Here is a 17,770-nt window from a genome sequence, read left to right on the forward strand (position 1 = left end):
TTTAAAAATACGTATGAAAAACTACAAGAATTTTTCCGACCAATCGCAGTAATTCAAAGAATTGTATGGAAAGTGCTGAATTTATCTGGTGAAAATCTTGTTTATAAATATGGTACTACTTTCACTAAAGCAGGAAAAACTGATTCTTGATTCAAAAACAAAATATTACCGATTTTCTGATGCTAGCACGCAAAGTTTTAAGTGAAATAATTGAAGAAAGATTTAAAATCTACGGATCTGACCTCATGCAAAAGTGGCCACACTGATTCCATTTACTCTCGTCTCGACACATCTCAGTAAGTATTTTCTTCGCGCTAAGTGAAGCTATCTCTTTTTGTGGTGCTGCGACTCTGGGACAGAGAAGAACCACAACCTCTAAACGGATCCCAAAAATTCAACCCGCTGGAAACCGCATGCCGATGACTGATTTAGACAATCCGCTCATATCAAAGTAGGCAAACCACTCGTCCACTGCCAGGAGAGTGTGATCTGTTGCATTACGTTCATATGGTGTCAATAGTGTAAACAATGGTCAATGCTTGGGTCAATGTCATCCGCGTGGAACAGACTAGTGTGGAAATTTAACTATCGCAAGAAAAGGTACGTGGATTATTTTCTTATATTACCTTATTTCTATAGAAAACTAATCTAGTTCTGTGAGTACCGACCGTACTCTCACTAACGATAACCTATGGTTGCCTATGATTTCAAGCAACCGCAGGTGCACCCGCTCTGATGGCAGCAGTCACTACACCTGCCGCAAGTGACACAGAGCGGAACCGATTTCCGCTGACAGTCTGTGCATTGTGGAAACCGTACCAGATTCATGTGTTCCGTATTCCAGTTGTGCGGATTATAGATCGAAGGTACTCCTTGATTTTGGTAGAACGGTCGATCGACCTCTTTCATCATTATGGATGGAAGTGGTGGAGGGAACTTGTGAGGACACCCTTGCTGCTAAAAATTTTAAGTTTTGATTAATCTTGAAGATAGCTGAAAAGGACAATGACATACATAATTCACGTCTTTGAGAGAATGATCGCTTTCAGCTAAGTGAGGAACTATGGGCACTGTGTTAAGAACGATCGTTTCAGACAGCTTACTTGCTTCTCGCTGTTTTCGTTCTAGCGTTGGACTGTTTATGCTCCAACCGACAGGATCAATTTCTGAAAACAATAACCTTAGCAATTTCTCTTAATCTCCAGTGAAATAGTAATTACCTTCAGCAGCAACATCATCAACTGATTTCAAATTATCGCGAACATTCGGCTTCGTGTCCAGAACTATGTAGCTTTCTGGTTCGTAACCCAACGGTAGCTGTTCGGTGGTTTGGAATGTCTTCGAAGTTATTGTTTGTGATTCCTTCGAGCTCATCTTGCTCTGCTTCGTTGTTTGCAGTTCCACAGGTTTTCCAGTCAATACTTCTTGTGCTTCAAATCCAGCTTCTAAACTATTCTGACTGGTTTTACTATCTACTAACTCCTGAACAAGCATCGAACTATGTGGAGGCAATTCCCGGGTCATACGCTCGTTTGCAGCGGTATGCCAATCGGCATTCTCATACAAGCCATCCGAAAACAACATTTCAGCCTGGATTCCAGTTATATCGGTGCTGAGATATTCATGTGTGATTACCAGATCATCATCACTTTCGATCGTTGTCCCAGTAACCATGCCGTCATTATTTGTACTACCCAAACCAGCATTCCGAAATATGGACAGCAGATGACCCTTCGAATTATCAATTCCATCTTCAGTCATCAGAATTGGAACGTGCGCCTTTTTGGGTGTAGCTTTTACGCTGACCTTTCCATTCGACTTTTCACCTTCGTCCGCAACCGTTTCCACCAGCGGTATTCGGTTCAGTATCACCTCGTCCAAATTTTTGTCTACTACAGAACTTTCAACTGCACCTTCAGCGTCCACCACATGTTTCGTGTTAGCCGTAATCAGCACAATCGACACCAACACGACGGATATGAGTAAAACTGTTGCTACCAGGGCACGCATTATGATCATCACTTTCTCATGCGGTTCCTATCTACCACAGACGACTGCTGTGAACTAATCTCCCTTGACATACAACTAGGTGGTACGCTAAAAAGTGCTGATTTTATACATTGTCAAGTGCACGTGATAACCATGGAATGTTGGGAGCGATGTTGTAGCTGCCGTTCGACGGTGGTCATGTTTAACAAACGATTCTAGACGCGGCGGTACTCGGGACCTTGAGATCCAGCTGGAGAAGATGGTCAAACATCTGTTACCTACGGTATTTGGTGCATGATGCTTACATTTCTTCATGCGGTTCGCCTTGAGTTTTTTTTTTGTTTTGATACAATCGATAGCATCACTCAGTGGCCAGTGGTTGATGGAAATGATTCGAGTAAAAGAATTATATTATTTTAGCTTAAGAGTAATATTTTCTAGCTTATCATGAATTGTTCTTTCTGGTGATATTGCCGATTGGAGAGTTTGTTCGTGAATAAGTATGCAACTAGTACGGATACAATAGAATCTATACAGTATGAACCATTTCGTGTAAAAATATTATGTGCGTTCGCCGTAAAACAATTTTCCTACTCGCTCTTTCGAATTTAGGTAGAAATAAAAGTTTATAAGTTTCAAAACGTCAACTGAAATAATAAATTTCTACTGAAGATAGAATTGGTGTATTGTTGAAACTTGAAACTAGATACATTTCCTCTTTAAAATATAAATGGGGCAACTAGTACCAGTATGGATCTAAAATGCATCAAATCAATGCGCTGTGGGGCCAGCAACACTCAATTTGATTTTCGATTTTCATAAAATTTATATTTTTCCCCAAACTTGGTTTATTTAAAATTTGGAAATTAATTTTCCTCAGTTTATCGAGTCTGAGTATCTGTTCATATTTTTCACAAAGTTACTAATTTTTTTTTATTTATTTCGTTTATTTGATAGGCACAAATGCGTTAGCTTGGCGGTGCCGAATTCTTTTGTTTTTACATTTTGGATATTTTAAAACTAGGAGGTTACAATGTTGAAATATTTTTTTAAAGAGAAAAATTTTACAGCTATCTTAAGACTAGAAATAAGATTCTATATACAATTTAGATTTTTTTATGAAAAATTTAAAACAAGGAATTCAATAGTAATAGTTTTTTAGGAAATATTTACAGTTATCTTAAAACTAACAATATAGTTTGGTACACAAAAGGGGGAACAAATATTTATGAGAAAATTCACAGGTGTTTTAAAACTAGGGATACAATTCTATTTACAAGATGAGGGACAATAGTTTTAACAAAGAGGTAAAATTACAACTATCTTAAAACTAGGAATACAGAATATAAATTTAAACTTTTTTAGCGGAGACTTATGCTTGGTCAAGATATTCAGAGGGGGGCTGTAGAAGCAGTTGTATCAAGGACAGGGGAGAGAAAGCGTAGATGGTGACCGGGAGAGAAGAGCAAAACTTGCAACTTTCGGGCAAACGGGAGATCAGCGAAACAAATTAGCGCCTCAGTCTAGTAGGTCGGATTGGCGGATGGTATTCTTCGGACCCGTGGGGAATCAAAGTTACTAATTGTAATCGATTAATTTCAAGAGGAAGAGAATTGATTAATTGAAATAACCGATTCGTTTAAAAGCATAACAGAAAGCATTGTGTTATGCTTGATTTTAGAATTTTGTTATATAGTTATATTTTTCTAGTCAAGATTAGGGGAGATCGGGGCTAGTTGTCGGTTGGGGTAAGTTGGCGGAACCCCCTTTTCTCCGTTTCTAATAGACATTCGAATAAGACATACTTTGTAAATTTTCATACTTTTAAACATTTTGTGTTACTTAAGCTGGTTTTCAATCTATTCATCGAATCACTATATTTTTCGATAGCACGTGAAAAGAGCTTTCAGTATCCGTATAGATATTACACCTATCTACACGCAAGTAATTTGTTAAATCCTTTTTTCATAAAATATGCTGCTGGGATAAGTTGGCGGTGACGCACACGGAGCAAGTTGGCGGTACTGTGCAGTGCAAAAATAGTCATTAAATATATTCATTTCTGGAATTCACTCCAAAAGTAAGAAAAACTTTTTCTTGTGTCTCTCGTTGATGCAGGGGACAATTATTTTGGATAATCGCCTGAATAACTTCGAATATTTGCTTTTGAATATGGTGTACGCGTCAAAGTCAAAATGACGGGGCATTGAGACGAAAAAATAATAAATAATGTCGAATAATATACTGTTTTATTGAAAAAACAATCGCCACATTTCATAAGGACCACTGATGTAATCGGATTTCCATTTGATTCCTTATTTTCTTAAATTCCGCCAACTTACCCAATACATACCGCCAACTTACGGCGGTTTTTCTGCGTCACATATTTTTGTCTCTAGAAATGAAGACAACATATCAATCTTTTTCATAAAATTCAGAGATGTTGCCAACAGTCTGCCTTTTCAAAATCAAAGTGGTAAAAAATGAAAACTGAAAAAACCGCCAACTAGCCCCGTTTTCCTCTATATAGTCTCCAGCCTTGAAATGAGCGGATAGGTTTGATAGATTAAAATTTATTTGCGAATTAATTTGCAAGCTCTTGAAAAATGTATGGGTTATTCCACGACAGATTTACAGCCAAATTTTTGATTTCTTCCAAATTTTTTTCTTGCATTCTTTAGCTAAAAATGATTGACGCGTGTTTTTGTTCTGGCTGAATATGATATTTTTTTCAAGTTATTAGTTTTTGAACTTTTGAAGTTTAGTAAATTAAACATTTTTCAATCACTGATAACTCGAAAACCATTCGATATATTGAAAAATATATTAAATAAAGAAAGTTGTTTTTTCAAATGAGCTTACAGAACAAATTTCACTAAAAATATTTTTTGTTATATATGTTATGAAATTTGCAATTATTTGAAACAAATTGAATTTTTTCAAAGTTGGATCAATTTTTTTTACTTATTATTTTCTTTAAATATTAAGAATCATGATAAAAAGATTGTGTAAAAGTTTGGGAGTGGATATCAAAATACTTTGCGAAATATTACAATTCAATATAATACAATTATAAACTAAACTTATAAACTTAAAACAAGGCAATTTTACACTAAACGCCCTGTGATAGGGCTGTTTTAATTGAAATATCTCGTAAAATACTTCGAGTTCCATTCTGAAATTTTCACACAATCTTCTCGATATAATTATAAATTATTTGAAAAACTCAAAAAAAAAACATTTTTTGGCGCGGTCCTAAAAAAAATATTTGCTTCTAAAATTTGCTGAATACACAAACCATGAAAAAAAATATTTCAAAAAATTTCCGGTGAGATCTTGTTAAAACTCAACTTCTATTATTTAATGCTTTTTTCCACTAATCTAATAGTTATCTAAGTTATCAGAAATTGGAAATTTCAATTTTAATAAATATATGAAATATTATCAATTAAATTTCATTTTTATCAAGTTCATCACATGAAAAACATATCAAATTCAGCCAAAACATAAAATTCGTGTCAATAATTTTTAACTAAAGAATGGAAAAAAACTGGAGGGGAACTAAAATTGTAGTCGTAAATCTGGCGTGGAATGACTCGCATTTTTTGGTGATATCCAAGTGTTAGAAGCAATTTTTTTAAGTTAAAAGAATTTTTGACGTAGGACTACGTCTTTGTTTTCGATATAGGGGTGCACGTTGCAAATTCTACCAAAATGGTATGTAACGAAAAGTGGTCCAATTTTAAAAGCATTAAATTCAGCCATCTCACGATAAATTTTCAAATCTTTTGCGCATATCGCCTCGAAATACTTCTAAGAATAGATTCCAATAGATAAACCCAAAGATCTTTGATATCATGGCATTAAAAATTTAAATAATGAACAAACTAGTCAAAATATCGCGCATTTACACACAGAACATAGCGATTCCCTAGTCCAGCACGACAGATTTGTGTACCTAGCGCGCTACGCTTCTATGAATGACGTCATCATCGACTATTTAAACGGATGGATTTCGCCGAACCAGCTCAGTTGCCTTTTGAGCGACAGGCGAAGCAGATCACTGCGCTGTGTTTTCACAGCCAGTATAGCTGAGTTAGAAGTCTGTTACACTGCATGTGGAGGTACGCTACCCAGTGAATGCAGCTGAGCTTGTCCGTTCAAATACTATGCTATCTTTTGTGTTGTGCTCGTTTCCAGCACACTTTTATGTATAATTATTCGTACACAAAAGAGTTTGTACATGCGAGCTCCATTTGTAAACACGGTTAACATAGTGTCGTGGTGGTAGTTGTCTCTTTCGATCTACCCATCATCGTCAGCGTTCATTCTTTTTGCTTTGTGCGCTTGGGTTTAATGTTTGAGGCGAATGTGTAGGTAGGTATATCTAATTTGTTACTAAATTGCACAACGAAAGTTTTTTCATTGATTCATTTCCCCATCACGTGATTCATTTCCACTCAGCCTATAGTATTTTGATTCTACTAATAGTTGCTACATGCTACAAAGCCTATTAATGAATGAATACACTGCCACTTGAAAACCCGTTGCCATCTTGTCCATATATAAAATTGTTTTTGATTTTTGTATATTTATAGTTTCGATGTATGATTAAGACCACTGCATTCGCTATATGTGTATGCATACTTTAGGAAAGTTACAATAATGGCAAAATATAACTAGAATGCTTGGTCTATACATGAAATGTGATTATATTGTCTAAAATATGATTTCTTTCACTGGTCCGGGATTTTTACTACACACAATCGAAAAGTTTTTACAAGCTAATCTTATGCTATAAAGGTTTAGCTCCAGATATTAGTTTGGTCACAGTTTGCTGTCTTCTTTCTTCAGATCTTCTTAAATAAGTTTAATCGGATTCGATCACCTACTACAAATGAAATGACCTGATATCATAACTCTCCGAGCTCTCGATCGAAGCAGTTCGTTTTCTGGTGCTGTGCATAAAGTGAACAAGAATAAATTGTCAGTGAAGGTCAACCATTGTTCGAGGCAGTCTTTGTTCGCCGGTGCCCAGGCTGGTGAAGTGAATACCAGAATAGCCGGAATCGCCGCTATATAAGCTAAGTATTTTTTTTTTCTTTCATTTCCCTTTCCCCGATCGGTCTCTACTTCTGCCCTTTCCCCTGAATATAAGTTTCATCTCTCGTTTACACCACGTGTTATCCTCGTGCCTAAATGGCCGAGGGCGAAGTAACATTGGAAGGGAATGATATTCCCATGGATATACCGGATAAACCCGAAATTACTCCCTCCCCTGATTCCCCCAGTCCTCCCCGTATTAAAACATACCCAGCCAGTTCGACTGGACCCTGGGTGGTGTATTTCCGGCCCAACACGAAATCGCCCAATATTCTAGAAATCTCACGGGAGCTGACTGCCAACTATCCGTCCGTGGCTCAGATAACACGTGTTCGAGCTAATAAGATACGCGTTATAGTAAATGACCTCGACCAGGCAAACCAGATTGCTCGCAGCGAGCGTTTTACGAAGCAATTCAAAGTGTATGTGCCTTGTAGAGTTGTGGAGATCGATGGGGTCGTCGCCGAACCGGGTCTAAAGTGCGAAGACCTGTTGAAGTACGGGGTTGGCTGCTTTAAGGACCCTTCACTTCAAAAGGTGAAAATTCTGGAATGCAAGCAATTGTATTCCGCAAAAACTGAAGATGATAAGACAACTTATTCTCCGTCAGACTCGATTCGGGTGACTTTCTCCGGATCTGCTCTTCCCAACTATGTCCTCCTGGATAAGGTTCGCCTACCTGTTCGCCTATTTGTACCGCGGGTAATGAACTGCAGCAATTGCAAGCAACTGGGCCACACAGCCACTTATTGTGGCAATAAAAAACGGTGCGGCAAATGCGAGGGAGAGCATGAGGATGACGCTTGCGGTGGAGAAACTGAGAAGTGTATTTACTGCTGGGGCCCTCCGCATGCTCTTAAGTCATGCCCGGCGTACAAGCAGCGCGGGGATAAAATTAAGCGCTCCCTTAAGGATCGCTCGAGGCACTCTTATGCAGAAATGCTAAAGAATGCTTCGCCATCTGTCCCTTCCGAAAATTCCTTTGCTCTTTTGGCTGGCGTTGAGCAAGAATCTGACGACCCACAAGAGGGAACATCATTGGTTAACCCAGGGGAATCCAGGAAGAGGAGAAATCTAGCCTCCCCTACATTGCCTCGTAAGGGTGCCAAGGTGTCGTCCACTCAGAGTGCGCCAACCGCAATCAATAAATCCAACGGAAGTGATGCACAAAAGCCGAAGCAATTTGCTCCAGGATTTGGAAATATTAATTCTAACAAGGAGTACCCACCACTTCCAGGGACACCAAAAACCCCAAGTGTCCCCTTTTTTCAAACAGATACTCAGTCCAGTAGCGGACTAATGAAATTTTCTGACATAGTGGACTTAATTTTCACAGCTTTCAATGTTACTGATCCTCTTAAAAGCCTTCTGATACGTTTTCTCCCTATAGTGCAAACATTTTTGAAGCAGTTGACTACTAAATGGCCCCTCCTTGCAGCGATCGTATCCTTCGATGGCTAAGTCATCGAACGAGGTCACCGATTCGATCACTGTTCTACAGTGGAACAGCAGAAGTATCCTCCCGAAAATCGATTCCTTTAAATTTTTACTAAATAGTTTAAAATGTGATGCTTTCGCATTATGTGAAACTTGGTTAACTTCCGATATAAATCTCAACTTCCACGACTTTAATATAATTCGTCTGGATCGAGAAAACCCCTATGGAGGAGTACTTTTGGGGATCAAAAAGTGCTATTCTTTCAACCGAATTAACCTCCCTTCGACACCAGGCATTGAAATTGTCGCTTGTCAAGTTTTAATCAAAGGTAAAGACCTTTGCATTGCTTCCATCTACATTCCTCCTAGAGCCTCGGTAGGGCACCGAACGCTTTGTAATATCACGGAATCCTTACCGGCACCGCGGCTAGTTCTGGGAGACTTTAACTCGCACGGTACGGTATGGGGCTGTCTTCATGATGATAATAGATCAACATTAATCCAAGATCTTTGCGATAATTTCAACATGACCATCTTAAACACGGGAGAAATGACGCGGATTCCTACACCACCAGCACGCGCAAGCGCGTTGGATTTATCTCTATGCTCGACTTCGCTACAGTTAGATTGCATGTGGAAGGTGATCCCTGATCCCCACGGTAGCGACCATTTGCCTATCGTGATTTCAATTGCTAACGGTTCAAGACCATCGAAAACAATCAATGTCTCGTATGACCTCACACGGAACATTGATTGGAAGAGTTACGCGACCGCGATATCCGTTAAAATCGAATCCACTCAAGAACTTCCTCCGGAGGAAGAGTACAGGTTTTTGGCTGGCTTGATTCTCGACAGTGCGAATCAAGCTCAGACTAAACCAGTACCCAGCGCGAATACCCATGGACGGTCTCCCACCCTGTGGTGGGATAAAGAGTGCTCAGAGCTGTACGCGGAAAAGTCCACTGCATATAAGGCCTTCCGGGAAGACGGGTTACCCGCTAGCTATCTACAGTACGCGTCGTTAGAAAGGCGAATGAAGAGTCTAATGAAAGCCAAAAAACGTAGTTATTGGCGCCGGTTCGTCGACGGGTTAACGAGAGAAACAGCGATGAGCACTCTTTGGGGTACGGCTCGACGTATGCGTAACCGTAATAGTACCAACGAGAACGTGGAATATTCAAACCGTTGGATATTTGCTTTCGCCAAGAAGATCTGTCCGGACTCTGTCCCGGTACAGAAAACGTACCGCGCCGCGTCTCCTCACGATACCGCGAACGAAACACCGTTTTCGATGGTGGAGTTCTCACTTGCTCTCTTATCATGCAACAATAACGCCCCAGGGTTAGACAGAATCAAATTCAACTTGCTGAAGAATCTGCCTGACACTGCAAAAAGGCGCTTGTTGAATTTATTTAACAAGTTTCTTGAGGGTAACATTGTCCCTCATGACTGGAGGCAAGTGAAGGTCATCGCCATCCAAAAACCAGGAAAACCAGCCTCCGACCACAACTCATATCGGCCGATTGCAATGCTGTCCTGTATTCGGAAGTTGTTCGAGAAAATGATCTTGTTTCGCCTCGACAATTGGGTTGAAGCAAATGGCTTACTGTCAGATACACAATTTGGCTTCCGCAAAGGCAAAGGGACGAACGATTGCCTTGCGTTGCTTTCTACAGAAATCCAAATGGCCTATGCTAACAAAGAGCAGATGGCATCAGTCTTCTTGGATATTAAGGGGGCTTTTGACTCAGTTTCTATCTACATTCTGTCAGAGAAGCTGCACCAGCATGGTCTTTCGCCAATTTTAAATAACTTTTTGCTAAACCTGTTGTCTGAAAAGCACATGCACTTTTCGCATGGCGATTTAACAACATCGCGATTTAGCTACATGGGTCTTCCCCAGGGCTCATGTCTAAGTCCCCTGCTCTACAATTTCTACGTGAATGACATTGACGATTGTCTTGCCAATTCATGCACGCTAAGGCAACTTGCAGACGACGGGGTGGTCTCTGTTACAGGGCCCAAAGCTGCCGACTTGCAAGGACCATTACAAAATACCTTGGACAATTTGTCTGCTTGGGCTCTTCAGCTGGGTATTGAGTTCTCCACGGAGAAAACTGAGTTGGTTGTTTTTTCTAGGAAGCGTGAGCCGGCGCAACTCCAGCTTTTATTAATGGGTGCAACGATCAACCAGGTTTTCACATTTAAATATCTCGGGGTCTGGTTCGACTCTAAAGGTACCTGGGGATGTCACATTAGGTATCTGAAACAGAAATGCCAACAAAGGATCAATTTTCTCCGAACAATAACTGGAACATGGTGGGGTGCTCACCCAGGAGACCTGATTAGGTTGTACCAAACAACGATATTGTCGGTGATGGAGTACGGGTGTTTCTGTTTCCGCTCCGCTGCGAACATACACTTCATCAAACTGGAGAGAATCCAGTATCGTTGCTTGCGCATTGCCTTGGGTTGCATGCACTCGACCCATACGATGAGTCTCGAAGTGCTGGCGGGCGTTCTTCCGCTAAAAAATCGATTTTGGGAACTCTCATATCGATTGCTCATCCGATGCGACATTCTGAACCCGTTGGTAATTCAAAATTTCGAGAGGCTCGTCGAGCTTAATTCTCAAACCCGTTTTATGTCCTTGTACTTCGACTACATGGCACAGAGCATCAATCCTTCTTCGTACAATCCCAACCGTGTCCGTTTCCTAGATACTTCTGATTCTACTGTATTCTTCGACACATCCATGAAGGAAGAGATTCGCGGAATCCCGGACCATATACGCCCGCAAGTGATCCCCAATATATTTTATAATAAATTCCGAGAAGTCGACTGTGACAAAATGTTCTACACTGACGGATCAAATCTCGATGGGTCCACTGGCTTCGGTATCTTCAACAATACTATCACCGCTTCATTCAAGCTCAATGATCCCGCTTCAGTTTACGTCGCAGAGTTAGCTGCAATTCAGTACACCCTTGGGATCATCGACACTCTGCCCACAGATCACTACTTCATCATTTCGGACAGCCTCAGCTCCATCGAGGCTCTTCGTGCGATGAAGCCCAAAAAGCAATTCCCATATTTCCTGGGGAAGATACGGGAGTCCTTGTGTACGTTATCTGAAAAATCTTATCAAATTACCTTTGTTTGGGTCCCCTCTCATTGCTCTATCCCGGGCAATGAAAAGGCCGACTCATTAGCAAAGGTGGGCGCATTAAATGGTGATATATACGAAAGACCAATCTGCTTCAACGAATTTTTTAGTATTTGTCGTCAGAGGACACTCAACAGTTGGCAAACCTCGTGGAGCAATGGTGAACTTGGACGATGGCTACATTCCATTATCCCAAAGGTATCAACGAAGCCTTGGTTCAGGGGGATGGATGTGGGTCGGGATTTTATTCGTGTAATGTCCCGACTTATGTCCAACCACTACACCTTGGATGCGCATCTGCGGCGTATTGGGCTTGCGGAGAGTAGTCTGTGCGCTTGTGACGAGGGCTATCACGACATCGAGCACGTTGTCTGGGTATGCGCCGGGTACTTGGACGCCAGGTCTCAGTTAAAGGATTCCCTTCGGGCCCGAGGTAGACCACCCAATGTCCCAGTCCGAGATATACTGGCAAATCGTGATTTCCCCTATATGTCCCTTATTTATACTTTCATAAAAACGACAAATATCCCAATTTAGCCCCTCTCTTTTTATTTCTCGTTTTAGAAGCTTTCTCTTGCCTTGTGGGACCGATCAGCTCCAGACTGCAACTATGTAACCGCCGTCGCACTTACCACTACGGAAACTGAAGCGAGAGCGACTCAAGGTCCGATGACTTTTGAAGGATTCCCCGCGGGTCCGAAGAATACCATCCGCCAATCCGACCTACTGACTGAGGCGGTAATCTTTCGCTGATCTCCCGTTTGAGCGAAAGTTGCAAGTTTTGCTCTTCTCTCCCGGTCACCATCTACGCTTTCTCTCCCCTGTCCTTGATACAACTGCTTCTACAGCCCCCCTCTGAATATCTTGACCAAGCATAAGTCTCCGCTAAAAAAGTTCAAATTTGTATTCTGTATTCCTAGTTTTAAGATAGTTGTAATTTTACCTCTTTGTTAAAACTATTGTCCCCCATCTTGTAAATAGAATTGTATCCCTAGTCTTAAAACACCTGCGAATTTTCTCATAAATATTTGTTCCCCCTTTTGTGTACCAAACTATATTGTTAGTTTTAAGATAACTGTAAATATTTCCTAAAAATTATTACTATTGAATTCCTTGTTTTAAAATTTTTTCATAAAAAAAATCTTTCGCCCCCTCTCTTGTATATAGAATCTTATTTCTAGTCTTAAGATAGCTGTAAAATTTTTCTTTTTTAAAAAAAATATTTCAACATTGTAACCTCCTAGTTTTAAAATATACAAAATGTAAAAACAAAAGAATTTGGCACCGCCAAGCTAACGCATTTGTGCCTATCAAATAAACGAAATGAATAAAAAAAAAAAAAAAATGACCTGATAACCAAGAAGATTTGGTTCAACATGTAATATTCGATGTTGATTGGTTGTGATTAAATCATACGTAAGAAATATGTTTTATTTATTATTACTATAAATGTACTAAGAAAATAAATATTTTACATTAAATAGTATAGTCCTACGTCTACAGCTCGTGCAAACCCATAGGGCTGCCCCTTGTAGTTTTTTTGATAACATAAGTATATTAAGAAGTTTATGTGAAAATTTCAGAATGGCACTCGAAGTATTTCACGAGATAATTCAATTTTAATAGGCTTATCAATTATAATAGGCTTATGGCGTTTAGTGTAAAATTGCCTTGTTTTAAGTTTATAATTGTAATATCTCGCAAAGTATTTTGACTCCCAAATTTTTACACAATCTTTTTATCATGATTCTTAATATTTAAAAAAAAAAATTAGGAGAAAAAATTTGGTCCAACTTTGAAAAAATTCAATTTTTTTGAAATGATTGCAAATTTCATAAGTTATACAACAAAAAATATTTTCTAGTGAAATTTTTTCGGTAAGCTCATTTAAAAACGCGACTATCTTTATATAATACTTTTTTCAATATATCGAATGGTTTCCGAGTTATTGGTGCTTGAAAAATGTTCTATTTATTAAACTTCAAAAGTTCAAAAACTAATAACTTGAAAAAAATATCATATTCAGCCAGAACAAAAAATACATGTAAATTATTTTTAGCTAAAGAATGCAAGAAATTTTTTTTGGAAGGAATCAAAATTTTGATTGTAAATCTGACGTGGAGTAACCCCTATATTTTAATATCACTGTAGTCGTGTACCCAACGCTTTAATTTTTCCGAATAACTTACTAAAATTCAAGTAGAATTTACTGTTTGCTTTTTTTAAATTAACCCTCAGGAAGTCGCACAAATGGCTCACCGAACGAGCAGCCGCTGGTGCGCTAAGACGATTTCGCTAGATTTTCAGAGCAGCGTGCACTCAGTGCACTAGCGCGACTTCCGGGAGGTTAAGTACTTGTATCCATAGCTTGGAAAGGTTGAAATTGTTGATTATTTTAATTTTGTTCCATAACCATAAAAAATGTTTTTCATTTTCGTTTTGCCGCATATTTACCGCATCAAGAAACTTCGGATGATTTTGAAACGGTTGTAACATACTGTGACAGAAACGGATTTCCACTCACCACATCGTTTGGTGTAGCTCAGATATCATTTTGAGAGGCACTGAATTGATGGACTAGCTAAGCACATATGTATTTAATGGAGGAAATCACCCAACATTTGCACGATCTGGCAGAGAAGAGGTGTTAGATGTAACTCTCTGCTCTGACAATACTACACATGAGTTGGTAAACTGGCTCGTACCCAATGAGCTCGTATCTGATCGTAAGAACATCGTTTTTGATCATTTACACGTCTAGATGTTGCAACCTCTTGCACTTCTACTATGTGATAATTCAATTTTCTATAAGATGATTAGATTTATTGGTGTTAGAATCAATCAAAAATTGACTCACTTCCCACAACATCAGGTGTGAATGCTGGTAGGTGCGAAAAGCGTGCTCCTTCTACTTCTTTAAAAATGGGGAACAAAATTGATCCAAATCAAAGAAAAGTAGCTCAATCGTAGAGATGGTGTCTTTAACAATGCCTCGACTCATTGTATAAAGTCTTTGTATCTCAATACTTACCGAGTGTAAGCAAGGTTTGAGAAAGGGCACTATTCGATTACACTGAAGGATGATCTGTTAAAAGATCTTCACAGGTGTCTCCTTTCAATCCCTCCTAACTCAATCATCCCCAGTTTCAATGGGTTTTGGATTAAGGTATGCTATTGTTGAATTCGCTCCGGATAACGAACAAAGCTGTACTGGGCTGAAACAGAGATTGGAAGAAGGCTGAGGATCCTGGTTCGTGGGCTTGGAAGTACTGAGAACAAAGCCACTTACAGTGAAAATATCGAAGTATTTTTACAGTATCGACGACCGCTCTCTGGATTTTTTTAGCGAAAAAGGGTTGGCTCAGAAAAAGTCCTTTATTGAAAAAATTTAATGGTATGTGCAGAACCATTTCCCCTCAAATATAATCTTCTGTCACCTCGCGTGAGGTTCTTAATCATGAATCAAACACTCTGTATGCAGTGACACAGACATATATACAATTAAATAGTTCAATTTACGATCATGCTAACGTTAAATTTTTCTCCAACATACACTAGAAAATCCATTTTAGAAACCCAGGGTCGCCGATCGGTGAACAGAAAGCAAGCAACGGCCCTTATGCAGTGCCTCGAATACCTAACTGAAAGTAAACATTATTTAACAATTGATCACTGCTCGAACCGCACATGTCTCAGATATCTCCTTTTTCGGCCTTTTCCTCTCCTCCGGAAGCATGGATCACTTGGAACGAGTTTACCGAAAGATTGAATCCGGCGACGAAAAGCTACTCAACTACCTGAATGAAACATCTGCCCCGAGGGAGTGTGCCATGGCCATGCACAGATTTATTAGAACATATAAAATCTCTATCCTGCCAGAGAGGGCTTTGAACTTGCTGTGCGGTACGTATGATGTTTAACATCCCTGTAAGTGAACGAAAGCGGAAACATTTTCATTCTTTTTCAGCCAGAAATGAAGGAATCTCCAAACGTTTGATAGCACTGGATGCGCTGAATCTCATTCAGCATGAGTTAGACGGAGCAAAGCTCCTGTTTGCCCGAGCGTACCTTCAGATGATGCAGCAGCTTACTCTGCGAGGTTATCTTACCCCCAACGAAATTCGTATCGTTATCAGTCCTTATCTGGCGGTACCGGCCCTTTTCCCCGGACGCAACTCGATGCATAACATCGCCACAAAATCCGCCACGCTAATGGAAATGTTTCTCATTGCGCACCTACTCGACGATCCAGCGGCACTGTCGGCGGAGCTTGCACTGGAAACGGCGAAGATGCTACGACGACGAAGGTCGAATTTGCCGGTGCAAGCTTCCACCAGTGAATAATTTGTGGAAGTGTATCAATTTTTGGAATACATACAGGCAGCAGGTTTGAAATTATACATATTTAAACAAATAAAATTCTTATGTGATGACGCGAGTGTTGTTTGCGATGTTTTGTTTCTAAAAAGACGTTACGAAACTGTTTGTTACTGGAGCACTTTGAATTGCATTGTTCTGATTAAGTCGTACTTAAGATATGTATCCCAGAGATAGACGTTTCATCGAGGCGCATTTTCTTCTTTTTATTGGCACGTTAATTTAAACTGATAAGAGCCAATGTTTGAACTGAGTCATCTGCATTGGATGGTTTTTCTCATTGAGCCTATCATTTAAACCGTTCATTATTCGGTGTACAACCAGCGTGAAACAAACGTTTTGAAAGAAAAATGTTCTCTAACCTGTGTTGTTGTGGAAGCCAGAGTTATAACATGGAAAGTGTCTCAATGGAATCAACAAGTTCGTCAAAAAGTACGGTATGATAACTATTAGGACGAAATAGTGCAGTAATTGTTTAACTCAACATTTATAATACGCAGGACACCAGGATTGTTTCAACAACTACGACACAGCCGATCTTCAAAAAAGTGAATGCGGATGCTATTGCTAAGCAAACGACGGAAAAAGCCAATGACAGTGGAACTAGTTTATAGATTCATACAAATACATAAGACTGAATTGATAATTTCAAAACTTGAACCATTGTAAGATGAAGATAGACGTGATAGGGTTATTGAGTGCATTCATATCCTATTTTCATCCCACCGGTTTGCACTCCGGACTAAGAAAAGCGTCAGCTGTGATGATAAATTCATCAATTGGAGACCGAGAAATCAATGAAATAGTTTGACATTCTGCAAAATAGAATCCAATTAGGAACCATCAACCTACGAACGATGCCATCATAACTTATTTCGATTTGATTGAAACTCTATCCATGCCGAGCGTAAAATATCCAACAGGGATGACCCATATCTACAGACTAGAGCAATGAGTAAGCCAATGATATCATTTGTCATCAAATGAGCAATGCTTTCGTTATCAATAAAGCCGAATAAAGCGAGCTTTGTATTATATCTATCTACGTACAAATGTGTCACGAAGTATTTCTTTGAACTCGCCCGCTCACTGTATTACTACAAATGACATACACATAATGCCTACCATTGTTAGTCAAATTGTTTACAGTAGAGGTATATTTCATATCAAAATAATACAAGCGATTCGCAACCATGGATTTGATCGGAAGGCTAACGGTGTAGTGGTCTCTTACCGGTAGCATAGCAAATCGAGGATGCTTACAATCTTCAAATTTAGATTTAAAGTTGTTTTAAAAAATGTATAACAAGACGGTTCCAATGATAGGTTTGAATCTTTTATTTTAAGACATCTTATAAACTCGTTTGGGTATTGAGCACAGCCATTCACCCTTTATGTTTTTTCTATAAATTTTTCAAATGTTCTTAATTAAGTCTTAATATTCTTCATTTAATATTTTATCCGATTCATTGATCCCTTCAATTTATTTCACTATGTTACAATGCGCTCGCCTACGTCATAAATATGTCTGTGTATATGTTTGTGAGTGTTTGTATGTGTATGTGTACAGTATTACGCTCCTATAGAACACTAAATAATGATTTTGTTTTGGATCGAAGTTCCACTTCCACAATTACGGGTTCGAGGAAGCCGCCACATAATAAATTTCCAAATAAACCGGGACACCATGATATACTG

General features: G+C 39.3%; 2 protein-coding genes across 2 annotated transcripts; one reads left to right on the plus strand and one right to left on the minus strand.

Moving 5' to 3' along the window:
* The first annotated feature begins 467 nt into the window (after positions 1–467).
* LOC131681361 (uncharacterized) lies at positions 468–17,504 on the plus strand. Its single transcript, XM_058962118.1, has 5 exons — positions 468–600; positions 15,254–15,342; positions 15,429–15,598; positions 15,663–16,509; positions 16,573–17,504. Exons 3-4 carry the CDS (start codon positions 15,430–15,432, stop codon positions 16,037–16,039), a joined length of 546 nt encoding a protein of 181 aa, XP_058818101.1. The 5' UTR covers positions 468–600; positions 15,254–15,342; position 15,429; the 3' UTR covers positions 16,040–16,509; positions 16,573–17,504.
* LOC131679763 (uncharacterized) lies at positions 700–2,019 on the minus strand. Its single transcript, XM_058960504.1, has 3 exons — positions 1,221–2,019; positions 1,024–1,166; positions 700–954 (listed from the first exon to the last, which is right to left on the minus strand). Exons 1-3 carry the CDS (start codon positions 2,017–2,019, stop codon positions 700–702), a joined length of 1,197 nt encoding a protein of 398 aa, XP_058816487.1.
* Positions 17,505–17,770: the final 266 nt, after the last annotated feature.

This window comes from Topomyia yanbarensis, chromosome 2 (assembly GCF_030247195.1).
Source record: "Topomyia yanbarensis strain Yona2022 chromosome 2, ASM3024719v1, whole genome shotgun sequence".
NCBI classification, from domain to species: domain Eukaryota; kingdom Metazoa; phylum Arthropoda; class Insecta; order Diptera; family Culicidae; genus Topomyia; species Topomyia yanbarensis.